Source organism: Leopardus geoffroyi, chromosome C1, assembly GCF_018350155.1.
Source record: "Leopardus geoffroyi isolate Oge1 chromosome C1, O.geoffroyi_Oge1_pat1.0, whole genome shotgun sequence".
Classification (NCBI taxonomy): Eukaryota; Metazoa; Chordata; class Mammalia; order Carnivora; family Felidae; genus Leopardus; species Leopardus geoffroyi.
This window is the reverse complement of record NC_059328.1, coordinates 165,640,890-165,659,195: the sequence shown is the minus strand read 5'-3', so window position 1 is coordinate 165,659,195 and position 18,306 is coordinate 165,640,890. Positions and strand designations below refer to the sequence as shown.

Genomic DNA, 18,306 nt, shown 5'->3' with positions numbered 1-18,306 from the left:
TCCACTCTAGTAAATACAGAATGGAACAATTTGCAAAGCTTGTGGTTAAAATCCAGTTTGAAAATGAAATGGACCCAGTGGCTTGGGAGAAAGCAAATGTTCCTCCTTTACCCCATACCTCACCCCCACTTTTTTTTTGCTTCTTATTATAATATAAAGTAATATATGTTTATTTAGGAAAACACAGGCAAAAATGAGAAAAATAAAATCATAAGCAATCTAATCAGAATGATTATGATTAACATTTTGGAGCATATATGTTCAGTCTTTTTTTTCAATGCATATATATTTATGGAAGTATCAACACATAATTCAAAAGCACTCTTAAACTTTTGGGTTTTTTTCTTTGCTCACTGCCTGCAGTTTCTGCAGAGCGTTATTTCTATTATGAGCAGGAAACCATACAAGTTAAAACTGGCTTTGGAGACATACACTTCTTTGTATCAGTAGTTTGCATAGTGACGTACGCACACCAAGGACCCAAGGTTATGGGTGTGTTTTTAAATTAATACACAAATTACTTTGAACACTGATGTATGGGAGTTCAGTTTATCCACTGGGCATGCTGCTCCTGAAGTTTAAATTCCCTCAGCAGATATTCAGCAAGTATTTTACATAACTAGGATAAATGAAGTCATGTCACGGCTAGAATTTCGATATGAATTTTATCTCCATCTATATAATTGATGAAATGTCTGTGTTCCTTCAGTGTATTTTGACAAGACTATCTCATCATCTAACATCATCTATCTAATGGTATGATACTGGTGCATGCTGTGATAAGGTGACTTATTTTGTATGTAGCAAAAAAAAAAAAAAAAATATATATATATATATATATATATATATATGTTATAGGAAAGATACCTTCCTCACTCACAGGGAAGTCAATATGCCTCTAAGGGTTTGAGACTATTATATTGCAAAATATCATCCCTATATGTACCCCCCAATGATGGTTAACAAACAAAAAGCAGCCAGGAGAAACCTTGTCTTTGTCATCTATTGCTGAGAAACAAGCCACCCCCAAAATTTAGTGCCTGAAAACAATTGATTATAATCTCTTGCAATTCTTTGGGCTGATTAGACACAGCCAGGTAGTCTTCTACCTGTCTTGCTTGGAGTCTCTCATTGATGGTGTTAGATAGCAGCTGGGGCTAGAATTCTCTGGGGGCTTGACTAGGTGGACTGGAAGGTTCCAAGGTGTTTTCTTCACTCACATGTCCGGTGCTTTGGTTCACATAGCCTCCCTCTCCACCTGGAGCCTCTTCCCCCAGGGTTTTCTCCATGACCTCTCTTCCCATGAAGATAGACTTCTTACATGACTGACCTCTATGAGTGTAAAATTAAAAGCTCCCAGGACTTTTTAAGGCAGAGGCAGAGGCCTGGCATAGTATCACTTTCAGCCTCTTTCCATAAGGTAAAACACCTCAGGGCCAGCCTTGATTCAATGTGGGGGGACTATACAAGCACATCAGTATGAGGAGCAGTGGTTCATTGGGTGCCATTTTTGGAAACTAGTAACCCAATATTCTCCAACTATAAACAGGACAAATTTAGAATTTCAACTATAATTCCAAAAATCTGGATATTTTCTGGCTCAAACAGAGTACAATTAAAGAAATGAAAAGAAGAGATAAGAAGTCTCAAGGTGATGAAGGATTTTGAAACAGTAGGTGTTTCCTTGTCCTTGCAAACCTGGCAGATTAGATCAGAGAGAGGAACGTGAAATAAACTGGCCATTGCATCCCCATTACCCAAATTTTGTGTACTCAGAAGGCTTAATTAATGATTTTTATTTTTTTGTGAGAACTCTATAACCAAGTATTACAGTTCTGACACATTTGAAGCATATACGCAGGGTTGTCTTTCCAAAGACAGCAAAAAATTCAGACAGCAGTGGAAATGTGCAAGGGTTAGTAGAATGCAAAACAGATAGGGGGAAAAATAAAATAGTAGCTAGGAGAGCCGGCAGTAAAGATTCCCATGGTACCAGGAGAGGAAAACCAGCATCCTCTTTCCTGTTCCTCTGGAGCTTCTCAGTGCGTAGTATCTGTGCCCTCACAGCACAGTAGGTAAGTTTAGAGGGCAAGGAAGGACCCAGGTTCTCACATGAAGACTATCTAATTCTGCAGAGTGTCTGCAAAGACTAGTAACCTCCTTGACATAGATGGTCTGAGACTGGGGTTCCCTTTTCTTGTGCTGAACCACCATTTAACACCAAACAGCTTTTTGTTAATGTTTATTTTTCTTTGACATGTTTAGACTGTTATCATATTATTCTCCTCCCTCTAAAAATATGTACTCTGGAGGTGCCTAAAATAATACACTCCCAGCAATTGCAGTTTTGAAAAATAAAGGTTATTTCATTCATTAAATTCAATGGAAATGTGTTGCTTAACAAGGAAATAACAAACGCCTTATACTTGAGGGCAACTACTGTGTCATATATGACTTTAGTATCTCCTACCCCCTGGGTTCACTGTCTACTTCCTCAGATGTGGTAGTTTTAATAAGTAACTTGAATTGTTAAGCAATATGCTCTTGTGCCCTTTGACGCAGAAGTGTCATTTCATTATGTCTCTGCATGTTTCATATCAGGTTCATTGTAAATAATTTCACCTAAGCTTGTTTTCAGTGTGCAGGTCATTTTGCAGGCTTTTCAAATAACAGCTGAAAAGGTTTAATTCAAGTTGAAGAAGCTGGCTTCAATTACAAGCAATTAATTTAGTTAGGCTTCACTTAGCTCAAGGAATATTTGAACATATGACTTTACAGATAAATCTTGGCAGTGTCAAATTATGCAACCAAGAGAAAGTAAGTTCTTTGCAGTTTTTTGGGCGTTGATCTGCTACAGTCAGGCTTTTTTTTCTTTTCTTTTTTTTTTTTTCTCCTGTCAGGTTTTTGAATGAAATAGTAAAACCTCTGCCAGCACTGTCTACTTCACCTGGCTTTGCATAATTCCAAGAAACTAGAAACTAAAAACAAGGATTACTAAAGAGTTAGAAAGATTGTTAACACATAAGAGAGAAAAAAAACCCAAAACTATTTATCTCTTCTCTCTTAAATCTGAAAAGATTTCACAATATTCCTGTTTTCAAGTACTTGAAGTTTTCTGTGGACAATGCTTAATTTTTAAATAATTGCTTTTAATGTAAAAGGCAATATATATTGTAGATTTAAAATATACTTAAAGTAACAACGAGAAAGGTAAAAATCATTCGTGAGCTTACAGCTACGATTTTAGTAAACATTAAAGTTGTTTAATTTTTTTCCTAGACACCACCTGTTTTTACAAGACGGGTCCATACTACACAAACTATTTTATAGCTTGGCCTTTTTTATTTTCATTGTTTACATCATATGCTGGGTACGTGAAAAGAAACTTGTGAAGATTCTGGCATGTTGCAGTATTGCAGTCTTAAAAGGCGCCATCTGTGGTGTGACGTGTGCGCTTTGGTGGGAAGAGAAGACTCCTGGTGGGCAATACTGACCATTCTCCGACCAAAAGAGACCTCCCCGTTTGCCCACAGCGATGGGCCAGCTAGAGTGCCAGCGCGTGGGAGTAAGCGGAGGGCGTTCAGGGTGACCGAGAGCACGAGCTACCCGTGCGGTCCACGGCTGCCCTGGGCAAGTCCCACTGGCCCCGGCCCAGGTATGGACGGAGGGTGAGAGGGCAGTTCGCGTCGCGCACGGCCTGGGTCTAAACATTTAACCCCCACCCCCAGGGCTGGCGCCACTCTCGGGCGGTGGAGTGAGATAAAGCCCGGCAAGGTTCTGCAACTCCAGATCAGGGAGGCGCAGCTCCGACACCGGCGCCTCCGCGGGGTCTCCAGTAGTGTTTGTTCCAACTGTTTAAACTGTTTCAAAGCGCCTGAACCCAAACAACCTTCTGCAAACAACTCTTAATCTCGCGGGCCGAGAGTTTAGGTTTTATTTGCGGGGAGAGGGAGGGATTGAGCGCGGGGACGAGGAAGCCAATGCAGCCCTCCTCCCGGCACCCCGCTCGCCTGTCCGCGGGGACCCCCGCCCGCGGCCCTTCCCTGCCCCGGGCCCACGAGCTTCTTGCGTCAGCTGGGGCGGGGGTGGGGGATTTTCGGAAGCTCTGCCTGCGCAGCCAGCCCGGGAATTACTGGCCCGGGCTCTTGCCCCGCCCTCTGGGGGGGCGGGAGGCGGAGCGGGGCAACAGCCCAGCGGGCCACTCGGGCCGTGTCGCGGGCGTGCTGCGGTGACCGGAGGAGCAGCCGTCGCCTGTGCCGCCCAGTCCGCGCCGCGCCTCGGCACCTGGGACAAGGCTGCCGTCGGGGAGCGCCACACCACGGTCCCCAGCTCATCATGATGGACTTGGAGCTGCCGCCGCCCGGACTGCCGTCCCAGCAGGTGCTGCCTCGGCCCTTGGAGCCCAGCGGTGGTGCCAGGACGGGGACAGGGGTTCAGGGAGCTGCGGACTGGGCGGGACAACCGCAGCCGGCTTTTCCCGTCTACGGCCTGAGTCCGGACTGCTGTGGCCGCGCACTAGATCCGCTGCGCTTGCGCTGGGGCCCGGGCGGGGAGGAGGAGCGGGGACCCAAAGGGCTACGAGGATCCTATGGGACGCGAGGGGAGTGGGAGTGCGACCCCCGAGGGCGACTATGTGGAGGTCTGGAAGCTACTTCCGTGTGCGTAGGGCGAAGGGGCCTCTCTAGCCGCGTCCCCGGCTTCCGGAGCTGGGACTCGGGAGCTCCAGCTGGAGTTTGAGCAGCCCCAGAGGTGGCAGGGCAGGAGGGGGCGGACGCTGGCGGTCTGAGCCGGCGCGGCCCGGCCCTTCCGGGGCTGCGCTGCTCCCCCGCCTCGGAGCCGGCAAAAATGTGCCTAGTCACGGGGCCGCTCTCGGGGGAGTTGAGGTCTCCTCCGGACTGGGACCCGGAGCCCCTGCCCTACCGCCGCCCCCATCCACGTTCTCCGCGGGCGCGGGCGGTGGCTCTGCGCGCTCACCCTGCTGGCCCGTCTAAGGGCACCCCTTGGCAAAGTAATCAGTCAATCCATCCATCAGATCGCTCGTAGGCAGCTTGGCGAGAAAGCCCAGCCCCCAGGGTGGGGGAGGGAGGAGGTCACTAAGTGCCCAACGCTCTGCGATGCCCCGACGTGCGGCGGCGCGACCAGGCGCTCCCTCGCGTGGTGGGAAATGTTCGGCCTCGGAGATCCGGGGTCGGCCTCTGGCAACCGGCGGGTAAATGCGGGCGGGGCAGCGAACTGAGGTCGGACGCGGCTTCCCGATACCCGCGTGGTGCCTCCCAGTGGCGCACGCCGGGTGCGTGGACTCGGCCTCCAAGACAGTGGCCCGTTGGCTGTCACGGCAGCCCTCGGTTGGCCCTTTCCTGCTTTATAGCGTGCAAACCTTGCCGCGCCGGGGCCAAGGGACAAGTTGGAGCTGTTGATCTGTTGCGCAATTGTTATTTTCCCCAGGGCGGCTTTGTCTTTGGATTTAACGTTTCAGAATTGCAGTTCCAAAATGTGTAAGGCAGGATATTCTGTGCTGTGCTGTCAAGGGTAAGAGTTTCGAGAGTGGATTAGAATTTCTATTGATTTTAGGCTGTTAGTAAATTTTTTGCTGTCATATATTATTTCTTCCTCGATGCTTTCGTTTTTTTCTAGTTGAGAATTTGCTTCGATTTCTTAGCATGTTCCTTTTGCTAGGGCAGAAGGTGGGACGCTTGCGTTTCATAGTATTTTGCTAGCGAGTTTTGTAAATTGTTATAAAAGTGAAAACAAGTTACTGTTCATACTTTGTAGGGACTTTCAAAGAAGTAGATATTTATATTTCCAAATATTTTTGGTAATTGGGTTTTTAGGAAAAATACTTAATACTTGGTTCAAGGAAATGTGTAGCGTAATAGGTATAAGTAAGAGCATAGGTTTATACTGTTAAATGTGAAGTTTTACATTAATCTTGAAGATTTAAGATTTTAAGTTATTGACAATATATTGTGCTTTTTTGTTATTTAAAGCTGTTTGTCTTAACCTCCCCCCCCCCCTTAATGATTAGGATTGTATTCCCTCAGTTCGCGCTGCTATGAAGTATATTGTACTTTCCGATTTAACTGCTATTCAACAGAATTTATATAACCATCTAGCTATTTATACAGTAATCTATATAACCAAAGGATATAAAAGACTAATGGACTTTTGTTTTTCTAAACTGTGTTCTAGAGTTCTCTATTATTTTTAATTTTTTTTCCTGTGTAATTTAACATTCTGTATATACAAAAGTTCATTAAGCATGTGTATTGCTTTCTCTTTTAAATGTGAATTTTCAGTTATATTTGATAAGGTAACTACTTTTCCTCCTTTGTAATCAGACACAGTTTTCATATTTGAAGACTATGAAAAAAGGAAATGGAGTAAAATTTGAAATCAAGTTCATGTGTGTAACTGTTAATCATATTAAATAATAGTGGTAGTCTGGAAAGATTTCAACAAAAAGTCAAGAATGGGTTCTGAACTTTGTCAAATAAATTCCAGGTATGAGGTGGTACTAGGATTCAGTTTTTCATCCTGTGGGCAGAGGAGGTATTGATAAACAGGGTAGAAAGCAGAGCCTGAGATTCTGTATTTCTGTTAGCTGAAGGAACCATCCATTACCCCTTTCAATGGTGTCTCAGATAAAGTACTTTTATATATGAGGGATGGAGTTGATCTTGGACTAGACTGATTAAGATTATTTTTAAAGGAACATAAGACAGGCCTCTCATCTGAATGAATGTTAAGCAAAGAACAACTTGACTTTTTAGATACGACTTTTTAGACTTGAGAGATTATGGAAGCTGCATGTAGGAGAATAAATACACAATTCATATCAGTCTTTCTGCTTTAAAAATAATGGGTCATTCTGGAATCTTTGTTGTTAACTTGGGTTTTTATAAACAATGCTGGATAAAAAAGAACTCCTGTCTTTCTTTAGGATTACCAGGATCAGTTGAAAACCAAATACAGTTTTTCTTAATATTTATTTTCATTCAGGATGAATATTCTTCAGAGCTACATGAGAAAAGGAAGCCTCTGTGGACTATAAGCACATTTTTTTGTTGTTGTTGTTGAGAATTTCCTACCTACTGGCTGAACATAATTTAAAGTGGGTTTTGCATAAAAAATATTTTCTCTTGAATTTTTCTTTGATCTGGGGTTAACTTTTCAGTGCAAACTCTTGGGTGCAGGAAGAATTTGGCACTAAGATGATAATAGATGAGTTATCGGGCACTTCCTTGAGTGCCAGGAGCTGCAATAATTGCTTCACATGCATAATTCCACACTAACCCCATGGGAAATACTATTATCTCCAGTTTCCAGGGGGAGAATAGAGGCACAAAGAGGCCAAGAGTCCTGCTTAAAGTGCCCCCAACTATTTTTTTATTAATTACTTTACTTACATAAGTAATCTCTGCACCCAACATGGAGCTTAAACTCACTACCTGGAGATCAAGAGTCCCACATTCCACCTACTGAGCCAGCCAGGCGCCTGAAATGCCCCAACTATTGACTGGTGGAGATGGGATTCAAACCTAGATAGTCTGACTCCAATGGCTTTAAATCACCACTTCCAGACTAGACCAGGACTGCTTAAACTTTAAACAGGAGGAATAGCTCACATTTTAAAAAGTGGATTAATTGAGAAGAACTAGGGGAAAGAGAGGCGGGAATTAAAAAGATTAACTTCTGCACCTTTTCCACTTAACAAGAAATTCATTAACTTTGTATGTATTGGAGGAGGCGGGCCCTCTTAAATTCAGTGAAAGTAAATACAACCTGGCGATTAATTACCACATGGGGGCTTTTTAAGGAAGACACTGAGACCTAGAGGGGTTTCATTTGGAGGGGCAGGACCATTTCTTTCTTTCCTTCCTTCCTTCCTTTCCTTCCTTTCCTTCCTTCCCTTCCTTCCCTTCCTTCCCTTCCTTTCCTTCCTTCCTTCCTTCTTTCTTTCTTTCTTTCTTTCTTTCTTTCTTTCTTTCTTTCTTTCTTTCTTTCTTTCTTTCTTTCTTTCTTTCTTTCTTTTTCTCTTTCTTTCTTTCTTTCTTTCTTTCTTTCTTTCTTTCTTTCTTTCTTTCTTTCCTTCTTCCTTTCCTTCTTCCTTCCTTCCTTCCTTCCTTTGTTCGTTCTTTCTTTCTTTCTTTCTTTCTTTCTTTTTTTTTCATAATCTCCACATGGGGCTCAAACTCACAACCCTGAGATCAGGAGTCACACACTCTGCTGACTGAGCCAGCCAGGTGCCCCAGGGCCACTTCTCAATATAATAATACTTTTAAAAATTCATGGGATCTTGGGGCGCCTGGGTGGCGCAGTCGGTTAAGCGTCCGACTTCAGCCAGGTCACAATCTCGCGGTCCGGGGGTTTGAGCCCCGCGTCAGGCTCTGGGCTGATGGCTCAGAGCCTGGAGCCTGTTTCCGATTCTGTGTCTCCCTCTCTCTCTGCCCCTCCCCCGTTCATGCTCTGTCTCTCTCTGTCCCAAAAATAAATAAACGTTGAAAAAAAAAATTAAAAAATTCATGGGATCTCAGCAGTGTTCAAGATTAAGGTTAGGGTTATGTTAGGGTTGGGGCATTACATTTTTCAGGGACCATTTTTCCTTTTTCTTAATTAAATCTGTTAGCTGCTAGAACCCCCTTTGCTTACCTTTATTTGCCTTGTTAGTTGGTACATTCTCCTGTTCATTGACTTTTTTTGCTTTGAAGTAGTCAAAAATAAGTTTGATAATATATATATGTATATGTGTGTATATATATATATAGTGAAAAGTGGGATCGACAGGGTTAGGCCAGGTTGAAAGTCACTGGGTAGAATGGGGAGAATTTGAATGGAAAATGGCTAGGAGAAATTTGTTGGCTTAAATTAAATACCAGTCTCTTGTTTAGGGCATTTCTGAATTGAAGCAAGCATAAGGGCTCAAGTTATCTCAGTGAAGCTTATTTAGGGTTTTGAATATTTCAAAATCAAATATATTATTTATTAGTCTTTATTGTTAAACAAGTTGTTTTCAGAATTATCGTCTTGTGTGAATTAAAGATGGTGCAGGATTTTTAGGATCCGGTGGGTGATTTGCCTGAAAGTTAGTGTGAGTAAACCCAGGGTATTTAAATGCCTGGTCCAGGGGTGCCTGGGTGGCTCAGTCAGTTTAGCATCTGACTTCGGCTTGGGTCATGATCTCAGTTTGTGGGTTTGAGCCCCGCATCGGGCTCTGTGCTGATAGCTCAGAGCCTGGAGCCTGCTTTGGATTCTGTCTCCCTCTCTCTGCTCTCCCCTGCTCATTCTCTCTCTCTCTCCTGTCTCTCTCTCTCTCTCTCTCTCTCAAAAATAAATAAACATTAAAAGAAAATAAGAAAATAAATGCCTGGTCCAGCCATTTCTGAAAGTTTGCTGAAATCTGTTGCATACCAGGGTATGGGAGGACAAATTTACTAATGCTTTATTTAACGTACCTCCTTTACCTTTGGCTGTATGTTTGTTTTAAATTTACTGTTAACATGAATAATAGAGTTTATATTTTGATAATATGATTTTTAGGAGTTACTAAAATTTCATTGCCACCTGCTTTAAAATATGGTCCAACAGACATTTATTGAAAGGGGTCTAAGATACAGGCCAAGGCTTTTTCAATTGCCCAGTTGATATGGCATGTTTTCTGGAAATGAAAGCAAAAATTTTATAATATTTACATTCCAAAACAGTATTAGGAAAAAAAAATGGTATTCTTACACTAACCTTCCCCCACACACAGACACCCTCCCTCCAAGAAAACACCAAGACTGCTAAACAAAATTCCGTTCTGCCTAAAGTTGTTGGTTTTCTTTGTGTCAGCCCCTGCCACAATAATCACTTTTCAGTTATTGGTATTAACAGTTTTAAGAACCTGGGCTGGCTCAGTTGGTAGAGCATGTGACTCTTGATCTCAGGGTCATGAGTTTGAACCCCAGGTTGGGTGTAGAGATTACTTAAAAAAAAAAGTTAGGAACTCTGAGGGTAGGAGGCACTTTTAACCGATCATCTTTATGGCACATGGCCTATAATACCTTTGTGTCATAAAGCCTCCTATATGAGAGTCTTTCTGTGTGTGTAAGCATGTAAGTTTATTTGACCCAAACTCTGATAGTGAAGACAAATCCAGGGCATAAGAAGGGTTTAGAACACCAAGTCCATCTATCAATGGGCCTGTTGATAATTGGCTCTTGAGAGTCATTAGAATCCCATCGACAGCCTGTGTTCTGGAAGATTAAAAAAAATCCTTGGCAATGCCAGGTAGTCACTCCTTTCTCATAAACTCCGAAATGGAGACTTTGGTGCCTGTGGTAATAGCATACTGGCCAGATCTGAGCCCTCCGTTGCTTTTTTTTTAAATAAGAGAATGATTGTGTAAGAAAGGAAAAAAAAATCAGGTCATTTTGACTTTGAAGCTTTCTTTTGAACTTCAGAGTTTTTATTTTCTGCATTAGGCAATTCTGTTGCATCGCCTTTTAAAATCTCTGATATTTGTCTTGACTGTGTATTTTTCCCCCCTCTACAGCTAGATTGTGAATTTCTTGAAAGCTGGGCATAGAATTTGTATTTCTCTCCTTTTTAAAAAAAAAAAAAAAAATTTACTTTTGAGAGGAGAGAGAGCGAGAGCCTGAGCAGGGGAGGGCAGAGAGAGAGAGGGAGAGAGAATCCCAAGCAGGCTCCACACTGTCAGTGCAGACCTCGACTCGGGACTCCCGAACCTTGAGGTCATGACCTGAGCTGAAACCAAGTCAGACGCTTAACCAGCTGAGCCACCCAGGTGCCCCTGTGCTTTTTTTGAAACAGCTATATGAGATAGAATTCACATACCGTATGGTGTACCCATTTAAAATAGACAGTTCAGTGATTTAGTGTATTCAGAGTCATGCAGCCATCACCACAACCGATTTTAGAACATTTTCAGTACCCCAAAAAGAAACCCCATAATTATTAGCAGTAACTCCCCATTTCCCTTCAACTCCCTTAGTCTCTGGTAACCACTCATCCATTTTTTATCTCTGTGGAGTTGTCTGTTCTGGATATTTCATGTAAATGAAATCATGCCTTATTTGGTTTTGTGTGATTGGCTTCTTTCATTTGATATCTTGTTTATAAGGTTTGACCACGGGGTAGCATGTATCAGGACTTCATTCCTTTTTATTGCCGGCTGCTGTTCCACTGTATGGATACACCACATTTAATTTCTCTTCTCATCAGTTGATGGACATTTGGGTTGTTTCTGCTTTATGTATTTCTTTTTGTTCCCTACAGCAATGGTTCTTAAACTTTGTTTTCTAGTTGAATCAACCATCAGTATTTTAACATGCTGACATCCAGGTCATATCCCTCATTAAAACAAAATCTGTGGTGGTGGGACCCAAACATCAGTATTTTTTTTTAAGTTTCTGAAAAGGGATTTCCCACTGTGCAGTCAGGTTTATGAACCAGTGCCTTAGAGCACCTAGCTCAGTGCTTGGTATCCACTGAAGGTATTTATAGTGATTTAGAAAATCTGGTTAGGATATTTGTCGAAAATCATGAAAAGAAGTGTCTTTGTATTTGATCACTGACCTTCACAACCTAAGGTTAACACCCAAATCTGGGATCTGTTTTAAGGTGCCTGGCGAATGTTGGAAATTCAGTAAATATAACTTGAGCTCTTTAATCCCTCATGGGGATTTGGGTGATAATTTTGTTATCAAGAGGTTTTCCCCAAGGGGGTCAGAATTCCTCTGTGTTTGGTCAGGAATGTGACCTGTGAGAACGTGCAGTCTCAATCATTTAGGGTGAGCCTGGGAAAGGCAGTGGGGACAGAATGCTTGGGCTAAGTGTTGGAGGGCCTGGAGGCTAGGACACACTTTGCCTTCCTCTAGGAAATTCCGTGCTCTGAGTTTTTCGGCCTTGTTATCCTCTCCATTTGAAGAGAACAAAAACCTTACATCTGCAAGGCAACTTTTAGCAATTCAATTTTTTGGCTCCCTGTAATCTGCCTAGTGAAGTATACTTTATATTCTGACTGCGGTAGCTGCCATTTGTACTTACCCAAATGGCTTTCTGGTTTATATCTTTGGAAACTGGGGCTAACTTCTGAATCTTTTACGAGTGAGTGTGTGTGTGTGTGTGTGTGTGTGTGTGTGTGTGTGTGTGAGCTACAGCACTGCAGTACCACTCAAGAGACCTGAAAGTATGGTCCCATACTGGGATTGGGCCCAGAAGGGAGCAGACACCTGGTTCCAGCCACAGCCTCTCTCTACTGTGGCCAGGTAAAACTTTGGCAGCCCACCTCCAGCCTTTCTGTAGCCATCAGTAGTTCGAAATTCTTTTAACCCATTCTTCCTTTTTGCTTTAAGATTTAAAAAACAATATCTTATTCTTTCATTTGTTCCTAAGAGTTTTGTCCTGAGGATAGGTGTAATGTGTGTTTAAAGTACCTTCAAACAATGGGATTTCAGTGGTAACATTTAGGCTGTATGCAATGCATACTTGTATTTCAGTGAATGACTTGCCCCGGTAAAGGCTGTTTTCCTTCTTTGCTGGGATGTAGCCATCATCCAGGGTGGGTTAGTGCCCGTCTCTCCCCCCACCCCATGTCTGTGTAAGATCAGGGACAATACTGACTGCCTGTGTGGGTGGCCTGCTGATAAAGAGTATGGAACTTTGCTGTACTCCAGACTTGACAGCCTTTTGTCTGCTCTGCTTCAGCACAAAAGTATAATGCACATGGATGTAGAACTCAACCTGTTCTCAGTCTAAGGGATTAGAATACCGGGGAAAGTGATTATCCTGTTCTGTTGCTTTCTGTGAACAGAACTGAAACAGAAGGGTGACACATGGTAGAATTACTCTACTTTTTCGGGTGCTTGAGGGCTGACTACAGAACCTGTCCTTTCTGTTGCTTTGTTTTTTTTTTGTATTGGATCTAGGGAGTCTTATTGCTGTGTCTAGAGACTGGAAGAGCCCTGAATTTTTTTGACGTAGCAAAAAAATAAATCAAAAATTTTTTAATGTTAAAATCCTGGTAATAAAAACCACCAAAACTTAAAAATATATTTTTTAATTGCCATAGGGGAAATTGCCAATTTTGAAGAAGTTGTTTTTGTTCTTGGTAATTCTCAGTGAAACAGAAGTAAAATATGCTTTGAGGAACCAACCCCCAAGGACAGGACCAGGGCTGGTTCACTTTATGCTAACTGCGGTCCCTGCCCTGTATGTTCTTCTGCTGAGACCAGGACCAGGAATGAGAACCATTCTGTGAGTTCAGGCTCTTTCTTCTCCAAAGACAGAGGCTCACCCTCTGCTGGAAACTTCTTTACTTAAGGCTGCATGTTTGGGAGAATCTTGGGGCATTGGATTGAGAGTAAGGATGGTGACTTCAAGAGGGCAAATTCTGGGTTCTATTTGAGTTGGAAAAAAAGGTGCTAGCATGAAAGGGAGAGAGATTGGGAGGAAAAAGAAAACTAGTTTAAGGGACTTCTTTTCATGGACCCAGGAGGAATACAGACTTTTTGGACTGTTCCTGAGGAAAGCATCAGATGGACTTGGAATTTGTACCTGAAGATCTCCTAAATGTTTAATACTTGGATTTGCTCTTCAGTGTGCAGCCGGCACTTCCGTTCTCCATGTGAGGAAAGAGAAAGCAATTTTGAGTATTTACTTGTGGTGTTGACACTCGTTGTCTTTAGTTCTTTCAACAACCCTGTTAATGTAGGCTTTGTCTTTTCCTGAGAAGACTCTTTGGAGAGGTTAAAAAACAGCCCAGAGTTCAGTTTAGGAAACCAGAAACCACACGGGATGTTTCAGACAGGGAATTTAATACAGGAAATTAATGTATAACTGATTGGACAGACAACCCAAAGATTAGCAGCCTCAGGAAGCCACTCAGAAGCTGGCACCGCATCAGGAGCTGGCAGCACCGAGAGGGGTTCTCCCTCCCACCCTCCAGCCCCTCTCCTGTGCCCCTTCTAGTTGATGGAGTGCAAATATGTGACCACTGGGTAATTCAATAATGTCACCTTAGAAATCCCTATAGAGTACAGATGGAGTCTCCATTCGACGAGTTCCCAGTTTGGGTGAGTATTCCCATTGTTGGTAGCTCAAGTGCCTCCCTTTCCCTGTGAGGTGCCCCTGGGATGCCAGGGCAGGATTGATTCTGTGTAGCCATGTTTTTGATGTTGCTGAAGGACTTGGGCCTCTGGCTCTTAAACTTCTGGGGAGGTTCAGAAAGGAGGGAAAATACCTTAAGAGCTGGGGAACCTTATGTCTTTTCTCAATGATCCTGAGAAATAAAGCCTTTTCTCCCCCAGAGAGATGGGAGTAAGAATGACACCCCTAGATAACTCATCCATCTTCCTTTCCTCTGTGCCTGTGGGACTCTTGGAAGTCTGGGGCTCCTGGAGTACATGGCTCAGAGTCCAGTTGATAATGGTACTGTAAAGCTTTAGCAGTTGTGGCTGTGCTGGTGGAGGTGGTCATGATGAAGAGACGGAGGGGACAATTAGTCTTCCCTTGCAGTCACGTTTAACCAGCTTCCTTCCAACGTCATGAAAGAATCAGCCTTTTGATGTTACAAGGCATCTGAATACAGACAACCAGCTATTTCATAGGGAAGGAAAGGGAAAAAGCTGACATTTACTGAACACCTGGTAATACTGTAGTAGGTCTTGGACATGTTCTCTTACTTGATCTTGACAATAAATCTGTGGTGATAAAGGCTATTACCTCCATTTTACAGGTGAGGAAACCTACTCAAAGAGGTAAAATAAGTTGTCTGGGGCCATGTCACTCATGATGGCAGAACAGGGATTTAGCATGTCCATAATCCCTGCTCTCCTGTCCGTTTTCCTTGTTCCTTCTGTTTCTTTTCTTGTCTAGTAACTGTGGGTATTTTGTTAGAAACTAAGGAATGAGGTACTCCTTTACAAAGATTAATTAAGGCAGTGTCCTTACCTCAAGGAGCTTTACTCAGTGTTTTCCAAAGGGAGTGCTGCTGACACATGGGCTGGACTTCTCTCTTTGGAGTGGAGGACTGTCCCACATTACAGGATATTCAGCACTATTGTGACAGCTAGGAAACCCCCACCCCCACCCCCCATTTCCATCCAGTTTCGGTTGCTGCTCAGTGGTGGTACCAGCCCCAGTGGAACCGCTGTCCTGCACGGTCTTCTAGAGACTGTTGAAGCCAGGATATTACTGTTCCCAGGAAAGCTCAGGGCATTACAGGAATCCCTCATGATCCAAGGTGCCCAATGGTTGCCTGAAACCGCAGATAGTACTAAACCCTATATACACGATGTTTTTTCCTATACCTGCATACCCATGACAAAGTTTAATTTCTAAATTAGGCACAGTAAGAGATGAACAACAACATGATAAAATAGACCAATTATAACAATGTAATGTAATAAAAGTTATAAATGTGGTCTTCCAAAATACTACTCTTCTTGTGATGATGTGAGGTGATAAAATGCCTATGTGTTGAGATGAAGTGAGCGACATAGGCCTTGCGACGTAAATTAGGCTGCTGTTGACCTTCTGACAATACATCAGGAGGATCGTCTGCTTCTGGACCTCGGTTGACTACAGGTAACTGAAACTGGTGGAATAACGGGACTCCACGTGTACTTCCTGGTTCTTTGTAGGAAGGCCCCATCTCCTCAGTTGGCAGCCTGTTCACACCTTTTATCCTAAACCTGAAGGGAGTAACAGAAAGAGAGAGAGCCACGAAAGCTCTAGAAACCAGAGGGACCAAGAACATTTCATTTACTCAGGTAGAGTGTCTAGTCCAGTTCACTTAACACAGAGGTCATTGTCATTTGATATGGTAATATCGTCATTGCTGATATTCACCATTTCTCAGGCCTACAGCTACAAGGAAGCTTTCCTCAAAAGATAAGCTAAACATTATTTTAAAATTTCAAGATGAAGTTAAAAGCCATGTACCATACCTCTCTGGATCTTTACTGCCTTTTCTACTGGGTACTTCGTGAAGAAGGCTGAGTCCTGAGTATAGAATAGCTGAAGAGGTTAATTATGGTAATAGATTGATGCTTTGGAAAAAAAAAGTCTAGAATATGGGGGCAAAGTGAGGTTACCATGTTCCACCGTCAGTCTGAGGGACATAACTAGGGGCCTCTAAGGAAATATACTTAGCATTTATGTTGACTGACGTGTTCAGGTTGCAAGGCTTTTTTTTTTTTTTTTTAATGTTTATTTTTGAGAGAGAGAAAGAGACAGAGCATGAGTGGGGGAGGGGCAGAGAGAGAGGGAGACACAGAATCCGAAGCAAGCTCCGGGCTCTGAGCTGTCAGCACAGGGCCCGATGCAGGGCTCAATCTCAGGAACTGCAAGATCATGACCTGAGCCGAAGTCGGACGCTTAACCACCTGTGTCACCCAGGTGCCCCCAGGATATTTGATTCTCTCAAAAAATCAATTTTATTGTTAACTTGAAGGAATATGTGTTTATAGATGTAAGGTATAATACTTTATTTGTAGTAGAGCACCCAAAGAATAATTTGAAGTATTATTACTATGAAATAACTTTGATAATTTTAAATAATTTTTCTACGATTGGTAGTTGGGTCATAAGTGATAGGAAACATGATACCTTTGTTATGTAAGTAATTAGAATTCTTTGAACCCAGACACCTTATGTACACAGTGAAAATACTGAATTCTGAGCCTAAATGTGCACCTACTCATTCCACAAAAATTTATTAGGAATTTACACACCCTAGGAACTTTCAGGGCATGAAGTTGTTTTAATCTTCCAAGATAATGCGGCAAATGTGTTGTCTTCCTTGAAAGACATTTGCTTTTCAAGTTTTCCCTCCTCCTAATCAAACGCTTTGCTCTTTGTACACCTGGACTATAGGGCATGTTTCATATCATTGAGCATAATTTACTTTATATCTCTGGTTTCTCTGCTTAAGGTCTCCCTCTAGGGCAGAGACTGTATTTTATTTCTTTTTTATAACTCTGGTGTCTGGCATTATGCCTAGACTTTACATAATAGTAGTTGCTCCCTAAACTGAGGGTGAGTCTTACTGCCCTCCAGGTGCTCGGTATTTACACAGGCTCTGTGACACGTGACAGCTCCATGACAGTGCAGAAGAGAAAGTGTCACTTCCAACTGGGGTGCTTGGAGGACATCCTGGAGGAGGTGGCATTTTAACTACAGGTTTTTGTTTTTGTTTTTGTTTTTTAAGTCCATAGGACTTCTTTGGCTCAGACTTCATTTGGAACCCTGAGGAAGGATGCAGGCACAAGCCAGACTTCTGGCAACCAATTGGGTCACTAGGGATGAGAAGGTTAATTTGGGGCTGGTTGTAGAGAGCCCTTCATTGCCCATGTGTGGCATTTCAAGTTTTCTGTAAGTATCTCGAAACACAGAAGGCTTTGGAAAGGGCAAGACACATGAGCTGAATGTAGACAGGAAGTTATTATGGCCCATGCATCAGAAAATGGAGAGGTTGGAGACAGAGGGATGTGGGGGGGGGGGGTTGTGGAGAGGTGTGGGTGTGGTTTGGCATCAGCACATGTACTGAGGATCTGTCTTGTAACTCTAATCTGTAACTACCTTTGTTAGCCATTTAAGAAGAGTTTTTTAAGCCCCCTTTTCATAGGAGAGGAGTAGATTTCCTCTTTCTGTTGGCCCCATCATGATACCATTTGTGCTCAAGCTGTTTCTACATTTTAACAGAAACTCATCCACCGGTGTGTTCATTCCCCTGATGAAAGGGGAGGGAAACAACCCAGAAATTGCTGCTTTGCTTGAGGGATGGATTGTTTTTTCTCCAAGGTGGCATACAGGGAGTTTGTCTCTTTGTGCCCTTCTCTAAGATTGATTTACTCTTACGGCCCATTTTCAACTGTAACAGTCTTATCCTTGGCTTCCAAGCCCAGTGATTAGCAGTATTCACTGAAGAAAAGGAAGAACAGACAGTATCCTCTCTTTTTCATAAGCCCCAAGCTAACAGAGGTAGGCATCTAACCATATTGGTGATAGCAGCCACAGTCTCTCGGGCTCTTCCCAGTGCTGGCCAGGGTGCTAATGCTTCAACACACTGAATTTGTTGTTTGCGCTCCTTATTCACCCTGTGAGGCAGGCATTATCCCAGTGTTGCAGGCCAAGGGCTGAGGCCCAGAGAGGTTGAGTCGATGGACGTTACAGTGGCATGTGCTTCAGTTCCCTCAACATTGGAATGTGTATGACACCTGCCACGGTGCTCTTAGAACTGAGTAACAAAAGAGCTGGGCATAAGGTCTAGCGCACAGCACACATTCAGCAAATGGTGGCTGT

At 43.0% G+C, this 18,306-nt stretch overlaps 1 protein-coding gene across 4 annotated transcripts in view; it reads left to right on the top strand.

Moving 5' to 3' along the window:
* Positions 1–4,051: 4,051 nt before the first annotated feature.
* The window catches only part of NFE2L2 (NFE2 like bZIP transcription factor 2), a 35,283-nt gene continuing 21,028 nt past the window's right edge, over positions 4,052–18,306 (top strand). The window contains exon 1 of one of the 4 annotated variants that reach the window (XM_045480304.1): positions 4,052–4,380. In XM_045480304.1, the coding sequence (XP_045336260.1) occupies positions 4,336–4,380 (45 nt within the window). In that variant the 5' untranslated portion in view covers positions 4,052–4,335. Of the gene's footprint in view, positions 4,381–4,909; positions 5,009–5,111; positions 5,210–5,384; positions 5,530–18,306 lie in introns of those variants that run through there. The other 3 variants (XM_045480305.1, XM_045480303.1, XM_045480306.1) reach the window with 3 other exon arrangements.